A 21,545-nucleotide genomic window follows, 5' to 3' on the forward strand; every position below is an offset into this window, starting at 1 on the left:
AATAGGATGCTGCCTCCATACAGGATATAAACTGAATGTCTCAAAGCAGTACCATGTCTACTCCTAATACACACCTCCATAGGCCTGGGGTAATACACACCTCCATAGGCCTGGGGTAATACACACCTCCATAGGCCTGGGGTAATACACACCTCCATAGGCCTGGGGTAATACACACCTCCATAGGCCTGGGGTAATACACACCTCCATAGGCCTGGGGTAATACACACCTCCATAGGCCTGGGGTAACACACCTCCATAGGCCTGGGGTAATACACACCTCCATAGGCCAGGCCTGGGGTAATACACACCTCCATAGGCCTGGGGTAATAACCTCCATAGGCCTGGGGTAATACACACCTCCATAGGCCTGGGGTAATACACACCTCCATAGGCCAGGGGGTAACAGCCGGGGTAACAGCTGGGGTAACAGCCGGGGTAACAGCTGGGGTAACAGCCGGGGTAACAGCCGGGGTAACAGCCGGGGTAACACCTGGGGTAACAGCCTGGGGTAACAGCCTGGGGTAACAGCCTGGGGTAACAGCTGGGGTAACAGCCTGGGGTAACAGCCTGGGGTAACAGCCTGGGGTAACAGCCTGGGGTAACAGCCTGGGGTAACAGCCTGGGGTAACAGCTGGGGTAACAGCCTGGGGTAACAGCCTGGGGTAACAGCCTGGGGTAACAGCCTGGGGTAACAGCCTGGGTAACAGCTGGGGTAACAGCTGGGGTAACAGCCTGGGGTAACAGCCTGGGTAACAGCCTGGGTAACAGCTGGGGTAACAGCCTGGGTAACAGCTGGGGTAACAGCCTGGGTAACAGCCTGGGTAACAGCTGGGGTAACAGCCTGGGGTAACAGCCTGGGTAACAGCCTGGGTAACAGCTGGGGTAACAGCCTGGGGTAACAGCCTGGGTAACAGCCTGGGGTAACAGCCTGGGGTAACAGCCTGGGGTAACAGCCTGGGTAACAGCCTGGGTAACAGCCTGGGGTAACAGCCTGGGGTAACAGCCGGGGGTAACAGCCTGGGGTAACAGCCTGGGGTAACAGCCTGGGTAACAGCCTGGGTAACAGCTGGGGTAACAGCCTGGGGTAACAGCCTGGGTAACAGCTGGGGTAACAGCCTGGGGTAACAGCCTGGGTAACAGCTGGGGTAACAGCCTGGGGTAACAGCCTGGGGTAACAGCCTGGGGTAACAGCTGGGGTAACAGCTGGGGTAACAGCCTGGGGTAACAGCCTGGGGTAACAGCCTGGGTAACAGCTGGGGTAACAGCCTGGGGTAACAGCCTGGGTAACAGCTGGGGTAACAGCTGGGGTAACAGCCTGGGTAACAGCTGGGTTAAAGAGCACCAATAAGGTTATATCAAACAGCAGATTTAAAGTGTTAATAGCAGCTGAAAAGTGCTTCTCTTCAACAAAAAAGATTCATGAGACATTCATAGACAATGTCTTTGACATGTTTATTATAATAAACAAGACTTCATAGAATGTACTCTATTTGAAACAGGAACACAGTATTTACAAACCAATCCAGTATGCAAACTCCTGCAATGGTATGCATTAAAACAAACACTGCTCTGGGCCTTGGTAATGGAAAGGGAACAGGCATTTGGTATATTATGGAGGGAGGGATGATGGATGGAGGGAGGGATGATGGAGGGAGGGATGATGGATGGAGGGATGATGGAGGGAGGGATGATGGATGGATGATGGATGGAGGGATGATGGATGGATGGATGATGGATGGATGGATGATGGAGGGAGGGATGGGATGGATGGATGGAGGGATGATGGATGGATGATGGATGGAGGGATGATGGATGGAGGGATGATGGATGGAGGGATGATGGAGGGAGGGATGATGGAGGGAGGGATGATGGATGGAGGGATGATGGATGGAGGGATGATGGATGGAGGGATGATGGATGGAGGGATGATGGATGGAGGGATGATGGAGGGAGGGATGATGGAGGGAGGGATGATGGATGGAGGGATGATGGAGGGAGGGATGATGGAGGGAGGGATGATGGAGGGAGGGATGATGGATGGAGGGATGATGGAGGGAGGGATGATGGATGGATGGAGGGATGATGGATGGATGATGATGGATGGAGGGATGATGGATGGAGGGATGATGGATGGAGGGATGATGGATGGAGGGATGATGGATGGAGGGATGATGGAGGGAGGGATGATGATGGATGGAGGGAGGGATGCATGATGGATGGAGGGATGATGGAGGGATGGATGATGGATGGAGGGATGATGGAGGGAGGGATGATGATGGATGGAGGGAGGGATGCATGATGGATGGAGGGATGATGGATGGAGGGATGATGGAGGGATGATGGAGGAGGGATGATGGATGGAGGGATGATGGAGGGAGGGATGATGGATGGAGGGAGGGATGATGGAGGGAGGGATGATGGAGGGAGGATGATGGAGGGAGGGATGATGATGGAGGGAGGGATGCATGATGGATATAAACGAACATGAAACCGACGTTGAAATATATATGTGAAATTCCAATAGCAACCGTGTTTAACCAGTAGATGTATTCTGTTTCACATCGTGGACACACATTTCCTCTCCCTATAGCCTAGACCCTACTAATGGACATTCTCTGTGTAGGATAATACTTAGACCTGCCTGTGTGATCGTGTGGAGCCCAACACGCTCTGCCTCCCTTTCTAGACCTAACATCTCGTACTTCTAAAAATATATCTAGTGCAATTTCTCATGAAGATGCTGAATACATTCAGAAAGGCTCTACGAGGCCGAGTAACTCCTTACATGGATGTGTCCCATAGGAATGCATCCCAAATGGCACCCTATTCCCTATTATAGTGCACTACTTTAGACCAGAGCCCTATTCCCTATATAGTGCACTACTATAGACCAGAGCCCTATTCCCTATATAGTGGTACTACTTTAGACCAGAGCCCTATTCCCTATTATAGTGCACTAGTTTAGACCAGAGCCCTATTCCCTATATAGTGCACTACTTTAGACCAGAGTCATATGTAAGTCGCTCTGGATAAGAGCGTCTGCTAAATGACTTAAATGTAAATGTAAATGTATATGCCCTATATAGTGCACTACTTTAGACCAGAGTCATATGCCCTATATAGTGCACTACTTTAGACCAGAGTCATATGCCCTATATAGTGCACTACTTTAGACCAGAGTCATATTCCCTATATAGTGCACTACTTTAGACCAGAGCCCTATGGAACCCTATTCCCTATATAGTGCACTACTTTAGACCAGAGCCCCATATATAGTGCACTACTTTAGACCAGAGCCATATGGAACCCTATTCCCTATATAGTGCACTACTTTAGACCAGAGCCCTATTCCCTATATAGTGCACTACTTTAGACAAGAGTCATATGCCCTATATAGTGCACTACTTTAGACAAGAGTCATATGCCCTATATAGTGCACTACTTTAGACCAGAGCCTATATATAGTGCACTACTTTAGACCAGAGCCCTATATATAGTGCACTACTTTAGACCAGAGCCATATTCCCTATATAGTGCACTACTTTAGACCAGAGCCCTATATATAGTGCACTACTTTAGACCAGAGCCCTATTCCCTATTATAGTGCACTAGTTTAGACCAGAGCCCTATTCCCTATATAGTGCACTACTTTAGACCAGAGTCATATGTAAGTCGCTCTGGATAAGAGCGTCTGCTAAATGACTTAAATGTAAATGTAAATGTATATGCCCTATATAGTGCACTACTTTAGACCAGAGCCCCTATATAGTGCACTACTTTAGACCAGGTCATATGCCCTATAGTGGACCAGAGTCATATTCCCTATATAGTGCACTACTTTAGACCAGAGCCCTATGGAACCCTATTCCCTATATAGTGCACTACTTTAGACCAGAGCCCCTGCACTACTTTAGACCAGAGCCATATGGAACCCTATTTTATAGTGCACTACTTTAGACCAGAGCCCTATTCCCTATATAGTGCACTACTTTAGACAACAGTCATATGCCTATATAGTGCACTACTTTAGACAAGAGTCATATGCCCTATATAGTGCACTACTTTAGACCAGAGCCCTATATATAGTGCACTACTTTAGACCAGAGCCCTATATATAGTGCACTACTTTAGACCAGAGCCATGGCGCTATATAGTGTCACTACTTTAGACCAGAGCCCTATATATAGTGCACTACTTTAGACCAGAGCCCTATTCTATATAGTGCACTACTTTAGACCAGAGTCATATGCCATAGTGCACTACTTTAGACAAGAGTCATATGCCCTATATAGGCACTACTTTAGACCAGAGCCCCATATATAGTGCACTACTTTAGACCAGGGCCCTATAGGGCTCTGTTTAATGGTAAAGGGCAGTTTGGTGGGGCCACCTGCACGGTTCGAGCAAGGATGTATTTTTGTTGCCATGAGGCAGAGAGCAAATTCCCTGCTATTCTACACATGTTGCCATGGCGCTGTGAGGTCACCTAGGCAGAGAGCAAATTCCCTGCCATTCTACACGTTGCCATGGCGCTATGAGGTCACCTAGGCAGAGAGCAAATTCCCTGCCATTCTACACGTTGCCATGGCGCTATGAGGTCACCTAGGCAGAGAGCAAATTCCCTGCCATTCTACACGTTGCCATGGCGCTATGAGGTCACCTAGGCAGAGAGCAAATTCCCTGCCATTCTACACGTTGCCATGGCGCTATGAGGTCACCTAGGCAGAGAGCAAATTCCCTGCCATTCTACACGTTGCCATGGCGCTATGAGGTCACCTAGGCAGAGAGCAAATTCCCTGCCATTCTACACGTTGCCATGGCGCTATGAGGTCACCTAGGCAGAGAGCAAATTCCCTGCCATTCTACACATGTTGCCATGGCGCTATGAGGTCACCTAGGCAGAGAGCAAATTCCCTGCCATTCTGCACGTTGCCATGGCGCTATGAGGTCACCTAGGCAGAGAGCAAATTCCCTGCCATTCTACACGTTGCCATGGCGCTATGAGGTCACCTAGGCAGAGAGCAAATTCCCTGCCATTCTACACGTTGCCATGGCGCTATGAGGTCACCTAGGCAGAGAGCAAATTCCCTGCCATTCTACACGTTGCCATGGCGCTATGAGGTCACCTAGGCAGAGAGCAAATTCCCTGCCATTCTACACGTTGCCATGGCGCTATGAGGTCACCTAGGCAGAGAGCAAATTCCCTGCCATTCTACACGTTGCCATGGCGCTATGAGGTCACCTAGGCAGAGAGCAAATTCCCTGCCATTCTGCACGTTGCCATGGCGCTGTGAGGTCACCTAGGCAGAGAGCAAATTCCCTGCCATTCTACACGTTGCCATGGCGCTATGAGGTCACCTAGGCAGAGAGCAAATTCCCTGCCATTCTACACGTTGCCATGGCGCTATGAGGTCACCTAGGCAGAGAGCAAATTCCCTGCCATTCTACACGTTGCCATGGCGCTATGAGGTCACCTAGGCAGAGAGCAAATTCCCTGCCATTCTACACGTTGCCATGGCGCTATGAGGTCACCTAGGCAGAGAGCAAATTCCCTGCCATTCTACACGTTGCCATGGCGCTATGAGGTCACCTAGGCAGAGAGCAAATTCCCTGCCATTCTGCACGTTGCCATGGCGCTATGAGGTCACCTAGGCAGAGAGCAAATTCCCTGCCATTCTACACGTTGCCATGGCGCTGTGAGGTCACCTAGGCAGAGAGCAAATTCCCTGCCATTCTGCACGTTGCCATGGCGCTATGAGGTCACCTAGGCAGAGAGCAAATTCCCTGCCATTCTACACGTTGCCATGGCGCTATGAGGTCACCTAGGCAGAGAGCAAATTCCCTGCCATTCTGCACGTTGCCATGGCGCTATGAGGTCACCTAGGCAGAGAGCAAATTCCCTGCCATTCTACACGTTGCCATGGCGCTATGAGGTCACCTAGGCAGAGAGCAAATTCCCTGCCATTCTACACGTTGCCATGGCGCTGTGAGGTCACCTAGGCAGAGAGCAAATTCCCTGCCATTCTACACGTTGCCATGGCGCTATGAGGTCACCTAGGCAGAGAGCAAATTCCCTGCCATTCTGTACGTTGCCATTTGAGGTCACCTAGGCAGAGAGCAAATTCCCTGCCATTTTTTGCCATTTTGAGGTCACCTAGGCAGAGAGCAAATTCCCTGCCATTCTAACGTTGCCATGGCGTATAGAGGTCACCTAGGCAGAGAGCAAATTCCCTGCCATTGACACGTGTTTCGCTTGTGAGGTCATGATGGCAGAGTTCTTTCAGCACATAGCTGTTAAAATGCTACGTTGCCATGGCGCTTTGAGGTCACCTAGGCAGAGAGCAAATTGCTTGTTTTGACACGTTGCCATGGCGCTAGGAGGACTGCAAGGCTGGCAGCAAAGCTGCATTCTACACGTTGCCATGGCGCTGAGGTCAGGGGCAGAGAGCAAGCTGCCATTCAGGGTTGCTGGCGCTAGGAGGTGCTAGGGGCAGGGAGCTCCAGGGTAGCTAGTTAATATTTAATCATTTTTATTTGTTTTTTATTTTGAATATTTTGATTTGATTTTGGTTTTGAATAGCTCAATGGGTATGGACTAAGTCTGGTAAAATGAAGTGGTTTCCTACTTTGAATATAATGGAAAATCAGTTCTTTCAACATAGCTGGTTAAAAAGCTGGCAAGCTAGTTAGCTAGTGTGTTTTGGTTTGAATGCCCCACCAGATCTTCTGCTTGTTTTTATGGCTCCTGACTCTAAAGGAGGACTGCATAGCTGGAAGGGAGCTGGTAGGTGACTCTGGTCTAAAGTAGAGGAGCTATATGTGGAATAAAGCCTTGTAGTGACTCTGGTCTAAAGTAGAGGACTATAGTGGAATAAAGCCTGGCAGGAGCTGGTCAAAGTGCAGGGAATATGGGAATAAAGCAGGGAGTGGCTCTGGTCTAAAGTAGAGGACTATATGTGGAATAAAGCCTGTAGTGACTCTGGTCTAAAGTAGAGGACTATATGTGGAATAAAGCCTTGTAGTGGCTCTGGTCTAAAGTAGAGGACTATATGTGGAATAAAGCCTTGTAGTGACTCTGGTCTAAAGTAGAGGACTATATGTGGAATAAAGCCTTGTAGTGGCTCTGGTCTAAAGTAGAGGACTATATGTGGAATAAAGCCTTGTAGTGACTCTGGTCTAAAGTAGAGGACTATATGTGGAATAAAGCCTTGTAGTGACTCTGGTCTAAAGTAGAGGACTATATGTGGAATAAAGCCTTGTAGTGACTCTGGTCTAAAGTAGAGGACTATATGTGGAATAAAGCCTTGTAGTGACTCTGGTCTAAAGTAGAGGACTATATGTGGAATAAAGCCTTATAGTGACTCTGGTCTAAAGTAGAGGACTATATGTGGAATAAAGCCTTGTAGTGACTCTGGTCTAAAGTAGAGGACTATATGTGGAATCGGTGCCATTTGGGATGCAGACGTAACAGTTTTCATCGTCTGGACAGCTCCTCGCGCTAGTCTCTCTCTCCTCAACAACAGAGCCGTTTCTCCGGGCATATAACCTGCCTAGTGTCCATCCCGGGCTGTATCTGTCTCTGAGCTGCGCCCGCTGTTTATCTGTGAAGTATTCCCAGGCTGGCTCAAAACGTCCAGAACTAAGTATCCTATCCACCGATTACGAAGTATCCTAGAATCCCGGCGATTACTACAATAGCAACGAATATGAACCCAGCGATGCATGTGATCATGCCGTTATTGTCACCTCCTTCATCTATCTCGTCCTTGGGCTCCTCTTCACAGATGGAAATGACGCCCACGGAGGAGTTCCCGGACGCTCAGGGTGGATTTGAGCTCGGCGCCGGCCTCCTGCTTGGCCTCCACGGCCCACGGAGCCACCTGCACCTTCATCTCCATCTCCTCCATCATCTGACCCACCTGGGTGATCTCAGCCTGGAGTTCCTTCAGGTCGGCAGTGTCGATGTTGCTGTCCGCGTCGTACTTCATGTTCTGCACAGACATGGCCCTGGCGGCCACCGTGGTGGTGCTGCCGGTCATGCCCGTCTGGATGAGGTGTCTGGTGGGCACCTTGAGGGGGAACTCCTGCCCTATCTCCAAACTCCGCTTCATGTCCACTTCCAGTAGCTCCATGCTGCTGGTGAACAGCACCCATAGCCTCTCATACTCAGCCCGGTCGTCCTTGCTGGTGGTCTTGTCTTTGAGCAACTCGGTTAGTTTATTCCGGTTGGCCACCGCCAGCTCCTGGGCTTTCTTCCGGGTCTTTTTGAGTTCCTCGCGCAGGTTCTGAGAGTCCGATGTGCTGCCCAGCGCGATGACCAGGTGCCTGTAGCACGCTGTGACTTTGTTCAGAGCATCCAGCATGGTTTTACACTCATCTGTGCCCCCCATGGTTGTTTTTTAATTCAAATATAAGCCCACCTCTGATCTCCCCCGGCTACATTAAAAATGCATTCAATTAATTTACTTAAAAGCGATGCGCAACAACAACAAAAAAGGATGGTGATCGCGAACCGCCAGACGCACCGTGGTCGTTTGTTGAGCTCAATTCCACTGTCTTTTTTTATTTGTTAGTTTGGACAAGAGAACACCATCCATACGAATCCAGTCAAAGCTCTTGTCACAGCGAATTCCTCTCTATCCATGTTCCTGTGTGCGAGCAGCACAGAGAGCCGAGAGAGAAGCTTAGATATTAATGGACCAGTAAATGGCTTTACCTTCGCTCTTTTGCATTGGAGATTAGATGGCCGACGGCGTCAGAGAGACCAGCCCTCCCTGCCTGCCTGCAGAAAATAGATAGTGTATCAAAACATTTCTGTTGGTTTGTGGGTAATAATAGTCCAATATATTAGAGACTGTGTAGCGGATTCAGCTACAGGTGTTTCCTATTAAAAAATCAACTCCACAGTATCCGGACAGAACAACTCCGGCAGCGTCGGCTCGCAAACCAAAAAAAAAATAACGGAAAGTCCATTTAATGCCGTCGCCGTCTTCTTAGATGCACATCTGGATGGTGACGACTGTATAAAAACAAAACGCTGTTAAAGCTCAGCTCACCGTGAGAGACAGACCCGTTCCCGCTGGACGAACCAAATCAAACTGTGACTAGATGGATGGTTGGTTGGTTGTCTATAAGTATCGTGTGGCTGTTTTCTTCTTCGTCTGAACGGGAGCCACTTCAGCACGGTGTTTATCCACGGTGCTGTTTTAAATACCATAAGCGCCTTGTGTGGTCACATGCAGAACAAGACCGGAGCTTTCAGATGTAGGCATTCTGGAACATTGGACAGAGTAGAGAAGCCTAGAGATCCACTGATTGGTTAGTGAGAAAACATCTCCAGTGGGATACGTATTGTGATTGGTTGGTTATTCACACACACACACACACACACACACAGCCCCCTCCCTCCCTAGACTACTGTACGTGGTGTTAGTGGATGCCTTTATTAAAGTGATGCTCACAGATGAAGAGGACGCTGAGATATTGACTGTTTCACAAATTGTACCCTTTTCGCAATATGGGCGTGGTCTAAGGTAGTGCACTATATAGGGAATAGGGTGGCAGAGGGCTCTGGTCTAAAGTAGTGCACTATATAGGGAATAGGGTGCCATAGTGCTCTGGTCTAAAGTAGTGCACTATATAGAGAATAGGGTGCCATAGTGCTCTGGTCTAAAGTAGTGCACTCTATATAGGGAATAGGGTGCCATAGTGCTCTGGTCTAAAGTAGTGCTCTATATAGGGAATAGGGTGCCATAGTGCTCTGGTCTAAAGTAGTGCACTCTATATAGGGAATAGGGTGCCATAGTGCTCTGGTCTAAAGTAGTGCTCTATATAGGGAATAGGGTGCCATAGTGCTCTGGTCTAAAGTAGTGCACTATATAGGGAATAGGGTTCCATAGTGCTCTGGTCTAAAGTAGTGCCCTATATAGGGAATAGGGTTCCATAGTGCTCTGGTCTAAAGTAGTGCTCTATATAGGGAATAGGGTGCCATAGTGCTCTGGTCTAAAGTAGTGGACTCTATATAGGGAATAGGGTGCCATAGTGCTCTGGTCTAAAGTAGTGCTCTATATAGGGAATAGGGTGCCATAGTGCTCTGGTCTAAAGTAGTGCCCTATATAGGGAATAGGGTGCCATTTGAGACTGGGGCATAATCATTGATCCAGCAGCATTTAGTCTGCTTCATAATGGATCTTCACTGCAGGGTTAAAAAAGAGGAGGTCCATTTAGAGATCAGACCGTTGTTTTCCCAGATCAATGGGAGCTTCGCTGCAGGGTTAAAAAAGAGGAGGTCCATTTAGAGATCAGACCGTTGTTTTCCCAGATCAATGGGAGCTTCACTGCAGGGTTAAAAAAAGAGGAGGTCCATTTAGAGATCAGACCGTTGTTTTCCCAGATCAATGGGAGCTTCGCTGCAGGGTTAAAAAAGAGGAGGTCCATTTAGAGATCAGACCGTTGTTTTCCCAGATCAATGGGAGCTTCGCTGCAGGGTTAAAAAAGAGGAGGTCCATTTAGAGATCAGACCGTTGTTTTCCCAGATCAATGGGAGCTTCACTGCAGGGTTAAAAAAAGAGGAGGTCCATTTAGAGATCAGACCGTTGTTTTCCCAGATCAATGGGAGCTTCGCTGCAGGGTTAAAAAAAAAGAGATCAGAGTTGTTTTCCAGATTTAGAGAGGTCCATTTAGAGATCAGACCGTTGTTTTCCCAGATCAATGGGAGCTTCACTGCAGGGTTAAAAAAAGAGGAGGTCCATTTAGAGATCAGACCGTTGTTTTCCCAGATCAATGGGAGCTTCACTGCAGGGTTAAAAAAAGAGGAGGTCCATTTAGAGATCAGACCGTTGTTTTCCCAGATCAATGGGAGCTTCACTGCAGGGTTAAAAAAGAGGAGGTCCATTTAGAGATCAGACCGTTGTTTTCCCAGATCAATGGGAGCTTCGCTGCAGGGTTAAAAAAGAGGAGGTCCATTTAGAGATCAGACCGTTGTTTTCCCAGATCAATGGGAGCTTCGCTGCAGGGTTAAAAAAGAGGAGGTCCATTTAGAGATCAGACCGTTGTTTTCCCAGATCAATGGGAGCTTCGCTGCAGGGTTGTCCATTTAGAGATCAGATCGTTGTTTTGATCAATGGGAGCTTTTCATCAATACTATATTTTCTGTTGTGCAGATTTGATTACATTTCTCCTAGTTTCCTTTCACTTTTAACTTTTGAAGGATTACTTTTTATGACGGATTTGTGTGTGTGTTTGCATGCTTACCTGTGTGTCTGTGCATTTACACATGTGTGTGTCCTTGTGCTGGTTTGTGGTGTGTGTGTGAGAGAGAGTGTGTGTGTGAGAGAGTGTGTGGTGTGTGTGTGTGTGTGTGTGGTGTGTGTGTGAGAGAGAGTGTGTGTGTGAGAGAGAATGTGTGGTGTGTGTGTGAGAGAGAGAGTGTGTGTGTGAGAGAGTGTGTGGTGTGTGTGTGAGAGAGTGTGTGTGTGAGAGAGTGTGTGGTGTGTGTGAGAGAGAGAGTGTGTGTGGTGTGTGTGTGAGAGAGAGTGTGTGTGTGGTGTGTGTGTGAGAGAGAGTGTGTGTGAGAGAGAGTGTGTGTGTGTGGTGTGTGTGTGAGAGAGAGTGTGTGTGGTGTGTGTGTGAGAGAGAGAGTGAATAAGTACAGTACAGGGATGCAAGTTGTATCTGTTATGGATGTGATCTCTGCTGTGTGGAGGTGAGAGGCTCCATATCTGATCTGTCTGGAGGGTTGACTGGTCTGTCTGGAGGGTTGACTGATCTGTCTGGAGGATGGAGGGTTGACTGGTCTGTCTGGAGGGTTGACTGGTCTGTCTGGAGGGTTGACTGGTCTGTCTGGAGGGTTGACTGGTCTGTCTGGAGGATGGAGGGTTGACTGGTCTGTCTGGAGGATGGAGGGTTGACTGGTCTGTCTGGAGGATGGAGGGTTGACTGGTCTGTCTGGAGGGTTGACTGGTCTGTCTGGAGGATGGAGGGTTGACTGGTCTGTCTGGAGGATGGAGAGTTGACTGGTCTGTCTGGAGGGTTGACTGGTCTGTCTGGAGGATGGAGGGTTGACTGGTCTGTCTGGAAGGTTGACTGGTCTGTCTGGAGGGTTGACTGATCTGTCTGGAGGATGGAGGGTTGACTGGTCTGTCTGGAGGATGGAGAGTTGACTGGTCTGTCTGGAGGGTTGACTGGTCTGTCTGGAGGATGGAGGGTTGACTGGTCTGTCTGGAGGGTTGACTGGTCTGTCTGGAGGGTTGACTGATCTGTCTGGAGGATGGAGGGTTGACTGGTCTGTCTGGAGGATGGAGGGTTGACTGGTCTGTCTGGAGGATGGAGGGTTGACTGGTCTGTCTGGAGGATGGAGGGTTGACTGGTCTGTCTGGAGGGTTGACTGGTCTGTCTGGAGGATGGAGGGTTGACTGGTCTGTCTGGAGGGTTGACTGGTCTGTCTGGAGGATGGAGGGTTGACTGGTCTGTCTGGAGGATGTAGCTTTTCTCTTTCTTTATTATTGAGGCGTATGGAGTCTAGTGATGGAGTCTAGTGATGGAGTCTAGTGATGGAGTCTAGTGATGGAGTCTAGTGATATGTTATCCTGTTAATGGACTGGAGGACAGGGGACAGGAGGCTGGTAGGCCACTCTACCATTGTTTATCTGTGTCTCAAATGCACCCTATTCCCTATGTAGTGCACTACTTTTGCCCAGAGCTCTATGGGGCCTGGTCTAAAGTAGTGCGTTATATTGTGAATAGGAGAGTAATTCAGCCATTGTTTATCTTGCGTAAGACAACACCTGCTGAAAAAGGGCTTTAATATGAGCACTTCTATTATTGGTTGTGTTTGTACATTTTCATTCAAAACACACAAAGTCCTTAGTGGTGATGAAAATAAATCATCTCCTTTTGTTGACGATGAATGAATGAATAACCTGGAGCCTTTCTCCTCAAATCATGTTGAGCAGCTCTCCTCAGTTCGCTACAGTCAGTGGACAACGGCCGGACAGTTTTCTAATCGGCTGATTCAAAGTCATCAGTTAGACGGTGTCACGTTCGTGGTAATAATTATCGGACCAAGGTGCAGCGGGATATGGTTTCCACCTGTTTATTAAACTGAAACGCACAAAAAAAACAATGAAGAAGGACCGAAACGTGACGAAGAATAGCATGCTAACAGGCAACTACACATAAACAAGATCCCACAACAAACAAACAGTGAGGAAGGACCGAAACGTGACGAAGAATAGCATGCTAACAGGCAACTACACATAAACAAGATCCCACAACAAACAAACAGTGAGGAAGGACCGAAACGTGACGAAGAATAGCATGCTAACAGGCAACTGCACATAAACAAGATCCCACAACAAACAAACAGTGAGGAAGGACCGAAACGTGACGAAGAATAGCATGCTAACAGGCAACTACACATAAACAAGATCCCACAACAAACAAACAGTGAGGAAGGACCGAAACGTGACGAAGAATAGCATGCTAACAGGCAACTACACATAAACAAGATCCCACAACAAACAAACAGTGAGGAAGGACCGAAACGTGACGAAGAATAGCATGCTAACAGGCAACTACACATAAACAAGATCCCACAACAAACAAACAGTGAGGAAGGACCGAAACGTGACCACGAATAGCATGCTAACAGGCAACTACACATAAACAAGATCCCACAACAAACAAACAGTGAAGGGAAGGACCACGAATAGCATGCTAACAGGCAACTACACATAAACAAGATCCCACAACAAACAAACAGTGAGGAAGGACCGAAACGTGACGAAGAATAGCATGCTAACAGGCAACTACACATAAACAAGATCCCACAACAAACAAACAGTGAGGAAGGACCGAAACGTGACGAAGAATAGCATGCTAACAGGCAACTACACATAAACAAGATCCCACAACAAACAAACAGTGAGGAAGGACCGAAACGTGACGAAGAATAGCATGCTAACAGGCAACTACACATAAACAAGATCCCACAACAAACAAACAGTGAGGAAGGACCGAAACGTGACGAAGAATAGCATGCTAACAGGCAACTACACATAAACAAGATCCCACAACAAACAAACAGTGAGGAAGGACCGAAACGTGACCACGAATAGCATGCTAACAGGCAACTACACATAAACAAGATCCCACAACAAACAAACAGTGAGGAAGGACCGAAACGTGACCACGAATAGCATGCTAACAGGCAACTACACATAAACAAGATCCCACAACAAACAGTGAGGAAGGGAAATGGAATAGCATGCTAACAGGCAAAAGATAAACAAGATCCCAAACAGTGAGGAAATCAGAGACAACGATAAACAGCTGCCTCTGATTGGGAACCATACCAGGCCAACATAGAAATACAACAACCTAGATTACCCACCCTAGTCACACCTTAACCAAACATAGAGAATAAAAAGGCTCTCTATGGTCAGGGCGTGACAGACACTCAACATCCTGGATCTGAATTGGCAACGCAAAACGTCCTCTGTTTTTATGGCCAGCTAAAACCACGATTTGGTCGTACAGTAAAGGGCATTATCCTCATTATCCTGTGATGAGAATGTCTGCCCAGCCCCCCTCTGCCTATGTCCTCGTTGTAGCCTGCTGCTGTGGTGAAGGGGAGCCAGTCTCCTCTTCCACTACGCACTTGAGAGACAAAAATGGGTTATGATCGTATAACATTTCAAAATGCAATTGTGGGAAAACCATCAGCTTTGTTCCCTGGTCCCAGTTGAAGAGAGGAGGGTCTCAGCTTTGTTCCATGGTCCCAGTTGAAGAGAGGAGGGTCTCAGCTTTGTTCCCTTGTCCCAGTTGAAGAGAGGAGGGTCTCAGCTTTGTTCCCTGGTCCCAGTTGAAGAGAGGAGGGTCTCAGCTTTGTTCCCTGGTCCCAGTTGAAGACAGGAGGGTCTCAGCTTTGTTCCCTGGTCCCAGTTGAAGAGAGGAGGGTCTCAGCTTTGTTCCCTTGTCCCAGTTGAAGAGAGGAGGGTCTCGGCTTTGTTCCCTGGTCCAAGTTGAAGAGAGGAGGGTCTCGGCTTTGTTCCCTGGTCCCAGTTGAAGAGAGGAGGGTCTCGGCTTTGTTCCCTGGTCCCAGTTGAAGAGAGGAGGGTCTCAGCTTTGTTCCCTTGTCCCAGTTGAAGAGAGGAGGGTCTCAGCTTTGTTCCCTGGTCTCAGTTGAAGAGAGGAGGGTCTCAGCTTTGTTCCCTTGTCACAGTTGAAGAGAGGAGGGTCTCAGCTTTGTTCCCTTGTCCCAGTTGAAGAGAGGAGGGTCTCAGCTTTGTTCCCTTGTCTCAGTTGAAGAGAGGAGGGTCTCAGCTTTGTTCCCTGGTCCCAGTTGAAGAGAGGAGGGTCTCGGCTTTGTTCCCTGGTCCCAGTTGAAGAGAGGAGGGTCTCGGCTTTGTTCCCTGTTCCCAGTTGAAGAGAGGAGGGTCTCAGCTTTGTTCCCTTGTCCCAGTTGAAGAGAGGAGGGTCTCAGCTTTGTTCCCTTGTCTCAGTTGAAGAGAGGAGGGTCTCAGCTTTGTTCCCTTGTCTCAGTTGAAGAGAGGAGGGTCTCAGCTTTGTTCCCTTGTCCCAGTTGAAGAGAGGAGGGTCTCAGCTTTGTTCCCTTGTCCCAGTTAAAGAGAGGAGGGTCTCAGCTTTGTTCCCTTGTCCCAGTTGAAGAGAGGAGGGTCTCAGCTTTGTTCCCTGGTCCCAGTTGAAGAGAGGAGGGTCTCAGCTTTGTTCCCTGGTCCCAGTTGAAGAGAGGAGGGTCTCAGCTTTGTTCCCTTGTCCCAGTTGAAGAGAGGAGGGTCTCAGCTTTGTTCCTTTGTCCCAGTTGAAGTGAGGAGGGTCTCAGCCCAGTCCCAGTTGAAGAGAGGAGGGTCTCAGCTTTGTTCCCTGGTCCCAGTTGAAGAGAGGAGGGTCTCAGCTTTGTTCCCTGGTCCCAGTTGAAGAGAGGAGGGTCTCAGCTTTGTTCCCTGGTCCCAGTTGAAGAGAGGAGGGTCTCAGCTTTGTTCCCTGGTCCCAGTTGAAGAGAGGAGGGTCTCAGCTTTGTTCCCTTGAGGGTCTCAGCTTTGTTCCCTTGTCTCAGTTGAAGAGAGGAGGGTCTCAGCTTTGTTCCCTTGTCTCAGTTGAAGAGAGGAGGGTCTCAGCTTTGTTCCCTTGTCCCAGTTGAAGAGAGGAGGGTCTCAGCTTTGTTCCCTCGTCCCAGTTGAAGAGAGGAGGGTCTCAGCTTTGTTCCCTGGTCCCAGTTGAAGACAGGAGGGTCTCAGCTTTGTTCCCTGGTCCCAGTTGAAGAGAGGAGGGTCTCAGCTTTGTTCCCTTGTCCCAGTTGAAGAGAGGAGGGTCTCAGCTTTGTTCCCTGGTCCCAGTTGAAGAGAGGAGGGTCTCGGCTTTGTTCCCTGGTCCCAGTTGAAGAGAGGAGGGTCTCGGCTTTGTTCCCTGTTCCCAGTTGAAGAGAGGAGGGTCTCAGCTTTGTTCCCTTGTCCCAGTTGAAGAGAGGAGGGTCTCAGCTTTGTTCCCTTGTCTCAGTTGAAGAGAGGAGGGTCTCAGCTTTGTTCCCTTGTCTCAGTTGAAGAGAGGAGGGTCTCAGCTTTGTTCCCTTGTCCCAGTTGAAGAGAGGAGGGTCTCAGCTTTGTTCCCTTGTCCCAGTTATAGAGAGGAGGGTCTCAGCTTTGTTCCCTTGTCCCAGTTGAAGAGAGGAGGGTCTCAGCTTTGTTCCCTGGTCCCAGTTGAAGAGAGGAGGGTCTCAGCTTTGTTCCCTGGTCCCAGTTGAAGAGAGGAGGGTCTCAGCTTTGTTCCCTTGTCCCAGTTGAATAGAGGAGGGTCTCAGCTTTGTTCCTTTGTCCCAGTTGAAGTGAGGAGGGTCTCAGCTTTGTTCCCTAGTCCCAGTTGAAGAGAGGAGGGTCTCAGCTTTGTTCCCTGGTCCCAGTTGAAGAGAGGAGGGTCTCAGCTTTGTTCCCTGGTCCCAGTTGAAGAGAGGAGGGTCTCAGCTTTGTTCCCTGGTCCCAGTTGAAGAGAGGAGGGTCTCAGCTTTGTTCCCTGGTCCCAGTTGAAGAGAGGAGGGTCTCAGCTTTGTTCCCTTGTCCCAGTTGAAGAGAGGAGGGTCTCAGCTTTGTTCCCTTGTCTCAGTTGAAGAGAGGAGGGTCTCAGCTTTGTTCCCTTGTCTCAGTTGAAGAGAGGAGGGTCTCAGCTTTGTTCCCTTGTCCCAGTTGAAGAGAGGAGGGTCTCAGCTTTGTTCCCTTGTCCCAGTTAAAGAGAGGAGGGTCTCAGCTTTGTTCCCTTGTCCCAGTTGAAGAGAGGAGGGTCTCAGCTTTGTTCCCTGGTCCCAGTTGAAGAGAGGAGGGTCTCAGCTTTGTTCCCTCGTCCCAGTTGAAGAGAGGAGGGTCTCAGCTTTGTTCCCTGGTCCCAGTTGAAGACAGGAGGGTCTCAGCTTTGTTCCCTTGTCCCAGTTATAGAGAGGAGGGTCTCAGCTTTGTTCCCTTGTCCCAGTTGAAGAGAGGAGGGTCTCAGCTTTGTTCCCTGGTCCCAGTTGAAGAGAGGAGGGTCTCAGCTTTGTTCCCTGGTCCCAGTTGAAGAGAGGAGGGTCTCAGCTTTGTTCCCTTGTCCCAGTTTAATAGAGGAGGGTCTCAGCTTTGTTCCTTTGTCCCAGTTGAAGAGAGGAGGGTCTCGGCTTTGTTCCCTGGTCCCAGTTGAAGAGAGGAGGGTCTCGGCTTTGTTCCCTGTTCCCAGTTGAAGAGAGGAGGGTCTCAGCTTTGTTCCCTTGTCCCAGTTGAAGAGAGGAGGGTCTCAGCTTTGTTCCCTTGTCTCAGTTGAAGAGAGGAGGGTCTCAGCTTTGTTCCCTTGTCTCAGTTGAAGAGAGGAGGGTCTCAGCTTTGTTCCCTTGTCCCAGTTGAAGAGAGGAGGGTCTCAGCTTTGTTCCTTGTCCCAGTTATAGAGAGGAGGGTCTCAGCTTTGTTCCCTTGTCCCAGTTGAAGAGAGGAGGGTCTCAGCTTTGTTCCCTGGTCCCAGTTGAAGAGAGGAGGGTCTCAGCTTTGTTCCTGGTCCCAGTTGAAGAGAGGAGGGTCTCAGCTTTGTTCCCTTGTCCCAGTTGAATAGAGGAGGGTCTCAGCTTTGTTCCTTTGTCCCAGTTTGAGGAAGCTTTGTTCCCTAGTCCCAGTTGAAGAGAGGAGGGTCTCAGCTTTGTTCCCTGGTCCCAGTTGAAGAGAGGAGGGTCTCAGCTTTGTTCCCTGGTCCCAGTTGAAGAGAGGAGGGTCTCAGCTTTGTTCCCTGGTCCCAGTTGAAGAGAGGAGGGTCTCAGCTTTGTTCCCTGGTCCCAGTTGAAGAGAGGAGGGTCTCAGCTTTGTTCCCTTGTCCCAGTTGAAGAGAGGAGGGTCTCAGCTTTGTTCCCTTGTCTCAGTTGAAGAGAGGAGAGGGTCTCAGCTTTGTTCCCTTGTCTCAGTTGAAGAGAGGAGGGTCTCAGCTTTGTTCCCTTGTCCCAGTTGAAGAGAGGAGGGTCTCAGCTTTGTTCCCTTGTCCCAGTTAAAGAGAGGAGGGTCTCAGCTTTGTTCCCTTGTCCCAGTTGAAGAGAGGAGGGTCTCAGCTTTGTTCCCTGGTCCCAGTTGAAGAGAGGAGGGTCTCAGCTTTGTTCCCTGGTCCCAGTTGAAGAGAGGAGGGTCTCAGCTTTGTTCCCTGTCCCTTGAAGACAGGAGGGTCTCAGTTGAAGAGAGGAGGGTCTCAGCTTTGTTCCCTTGTCCCAGTTGAAGAGAGGAGGGTCTCAGCTTTGTTCCCTGGTCCCAGTTGAAGAGAGGAGGGTCTCGGCTTTGTTCCCTGTCCCAGTTGAAGAGAGGAGGGTCTCGGCTTTGTTCCCTGTCCCAGTTGAAGAGAGGAGGGTCTCAGCTTTGTTCCCTTGTCCCAGTTGAAGAGAGGAGGGTCTCAGCTTTGTTCCCTTGTCTCAGTTGAAGAGAGGAGGGTCTCAGCTTTGTTCCCTTGTCTCAGTTGAAGAGAGGAGGGTCTCAGCTTTGTTCCCTTGTCCCAGTTGAAGAGAGGAGGGTCTCAGCTTTGTTCCCTTGTCCCAGTTATAGAGAGGAGGGTCTCAGCTTTGTTCCCTTGTCCCAGTTGAAGAGAGGAGGGTCTCAGCTTTGTTCCCTGGTCCCAGTTGAAGAGAGGAGGGTCTCAGCTTTGTTCCCTGGTCCCAGTTGAAGAGAGGAGGGTCTCAGCTTTGTTCCCTTTTCCCAGTTGAATAGAGGAGGGTCTCAGCTTTGTTCCTTTGTCCCAGTTGAAGTTAGGAGGGTCTCAGCTTTGTTCCCTAGTCCCAGTTGAAGAGAGGAGGGTCTCAGCTTTGTTCCCTGGTCCCAGTTGAAGAGAGGAGGGTCTCAGCTTTGTTCCCTGGTCCCAGTTGAAGAGAGGAGGGTCTCAGCTTTGTTCCCTGGTCCCAGTTGAAGAGAGGAGGGTCTCAGCTTTGTTCCCTGGTCCCAGTTGAAGAGAGGAGGGTCTCAGCTTTGTTCCCTTGTCCCAGTTGAAGAGAGGAGGGTCTCAGCTTTGTTCCCTGGTCCCAGTTGAAGACAGGAGGGTCTCAGCTTTGTTCCCTGGTCCCAGTTGAAGAGAGGAGGGTCTCAGCTTTGTTCCCTTGTCCCAGTTGAAGAGAGGAGGGTCTCAGCTTTGTTCCCTTGTCCCAGTTGAAGAGAGGATGGTCTCAGCTTTGTTCCCTGGTCCCAGTTGAAGAGAGGAGGGTCTCGGCTTTGTTCCCTGGTCCCAGTTGAAGAGAGGAGGGTCTCAGCTTTGTTCCCTTGTCCCAGTTGAAGTAAGGAGGGTCTCAGCTTTGTTCCCTGGTCCCAGTTGAAGAGAGGAGGGTCTCAGCTTTGTTCCATGGTCCCAGTTGAAGAGAGGAGGGTCTCAGCTTTGTTCCCTTGTCCCAGTTGAAGAGAGGAGGGTCTCAGCTTTGTTCCCTGGTCCCAGTTGAAGACAGGAGGGTCTCAGCTTTGTTCCCTGGTCCCAGTTGAAGAGAGGAGGGTCTCAGCTTTGTTCCCTTGTCCCAGTTGAAGAGAGGAGGAGGGTCTTGTCCCAGTTGAAGAGAGGAGGGTTCAGCTTTGTTCCCTGGTCCCAGTTGAAGAGAGGAGGGTCTCAGCTTTGTTCCCTGGTCCCAGTTGAAGAGAGGAGGGTCTCAGCTTTGTTCCCTTGTCCCAGTTGAAGAGAGGAGGGTCTCAGCTTTGTTCCCTTGTCCCAGTTGAAGAGAGGAGGGTCTCAGCTTTGTTCCCTTGTCTCAGTTGAAGAGAGGAGGGTCTCAGCTTTGTTCCCTTGTCTCAGTTGAAGAGAGGAGGGTCTCAGCTTTGTTCCCTTGTCCCAGTTGAAGAGAGGAGGGTCTCAGCTTTGTTCCCTTGTCCCAGTTATAGAGAGGAGGGTCTCAGCTTTGTTCCCTTGTCCCAGTTGAAGAGAGGAGGGTCTCAGCTTTGTTCCCTGGTCCCAGTTGAAGAGAGGAGGGTCTCAGCTTTGTTCCCTGGTCCCAGTTGAAGAGAGGATGGTCTCAGCTTTGATCCCTTTTCCCAGATGAATAGAGGAGGGTCTCAGCTTTGTTCCTTTGTCCCAGTTGAAGTTAGGAGGGTCTCAGCTTTGTTCCCTAGTCCCAGTTGAAGAGAGGAGGGTCTCAGCTTTGTTCCCTGGTCCCAGTTGAAGAGAGGAGGGTCTCAGCTTTGTTCCCTGGTCCCAGTTGAAGAGAGGAGGGTCTCAGCTTTGTTCCCTGGTCCCAGTTGAAGAGAGGAGGGTCTCAGCTTTGTTCCCTGGTCCCAGTTGAAGAGAGGAGGGTCTCAGCTTTGTTCCCTTGTCCCAGTTGAAGAGAGGAGGGTCTCAGCTTTGTTCCCTGGTCCCAGTTGAAGACAGGAGGGTCTCAGCTTTGTTCCCTGGTCCCAGTTGAAGAGAGGAGGGTCTCAGCTTTGTTCCCTTGTCCCAGTTGAAGAGAGGAGGGTCTCAGCTTTGTTCCCTTGTCCCAGTTGAAGAGAGGATGGTCTCAGCTTTGTTCCCTGGTCCCAGTTGAAGAGAGGAGGGTCTCGGCTTTGTTCCCTGGTCCCAGTTGAAGAGAGGAGGGTCTCAGCTTTGTTCCCTTGTCCCAGTTGAAGTAAGGAGGGTCTCAGCTTTGTTCCCTGGTCCCAGTTGAAGAGAGGAGGGTCTCAGCTTTGTTCCATGGTCCCAGTTGAAGAGAGGAGGGTCTCAGCTTTGTTCCCTTGTCCCAGTTGAAGAGAGGAGGGTCTCAGCTTTGTTCCCTGGTCCCAGTTGAAGACAGGAGGGTCTCAGCTTTGTTCCCTGGTCCCAGTTGAAGAGAGGAGGGTCTCAGCTTTGTTCCCTTGTCCCAGTTGAAGAGAGGAGGGTCTCAGCTTTGTTCCCTTGTCCCAGTTGAAGAGAGGAGGGTCTCAGCTTTGTTCCCTGGTCCCAGTTGAAGAGAGGAGGGTCTCGGCTTTGTTCCCTGGTCCCAGTTGAAGAGAGGAGGGTCTCAGCTTTCTTCCCTCGTCCCAGTTGAAGAGAGGAGGGTCTCAGCTTTGTTCCCTTGTCCCAGTTGAATGGAGGAGGGTCTCAGCTTTGTTCCT

At 49.6% G+C, this 21,545-nt stretch overlaps 1 protein-coding gene across 1 annotated transcript; it reads right to left on the reverse strand.

Annotated features, from left to right (window-relative positions):
- Positions 1 to 7,288: 7,288 nt before the first annotated feature.
- LOC115120178 (regulator of G-protein signaling 9-binding protein-like) lies at positions 7,289 to 9,230 on the reverse strand. The gene is given in 2 exon segments (XM_029649078.2): positions 7,289 to 7,816; positions 7,818 to 9,230. Coding segments are annotated over 2 exon segments (741 nt in total). The 5' UTR covers positions 8,394 to 9,230; the 3' UTR covers positions 7,289 to 7,651.
- Positions 9,231 to 21,545: the final 12,315 nt, after the last annotated feature.

Source organism: Oncorhynchus nerka, unplaced genomic scaffold, assembly GCF_034236695.1.
Source record: "Oncorhynchus nerka isolate Pitt River unplaced genomic scaffold, Oner_Uvic_2.0 unplaced_scaffold_911, whole genome shotgun sequence".
NCBI classification, from domain to species: Eukaryota; Metazoa; Chordata; class Actinopteri; order Salmoniformes; family Salmonidae; genus Oncorhynchus; species Oncorhynchus nerka.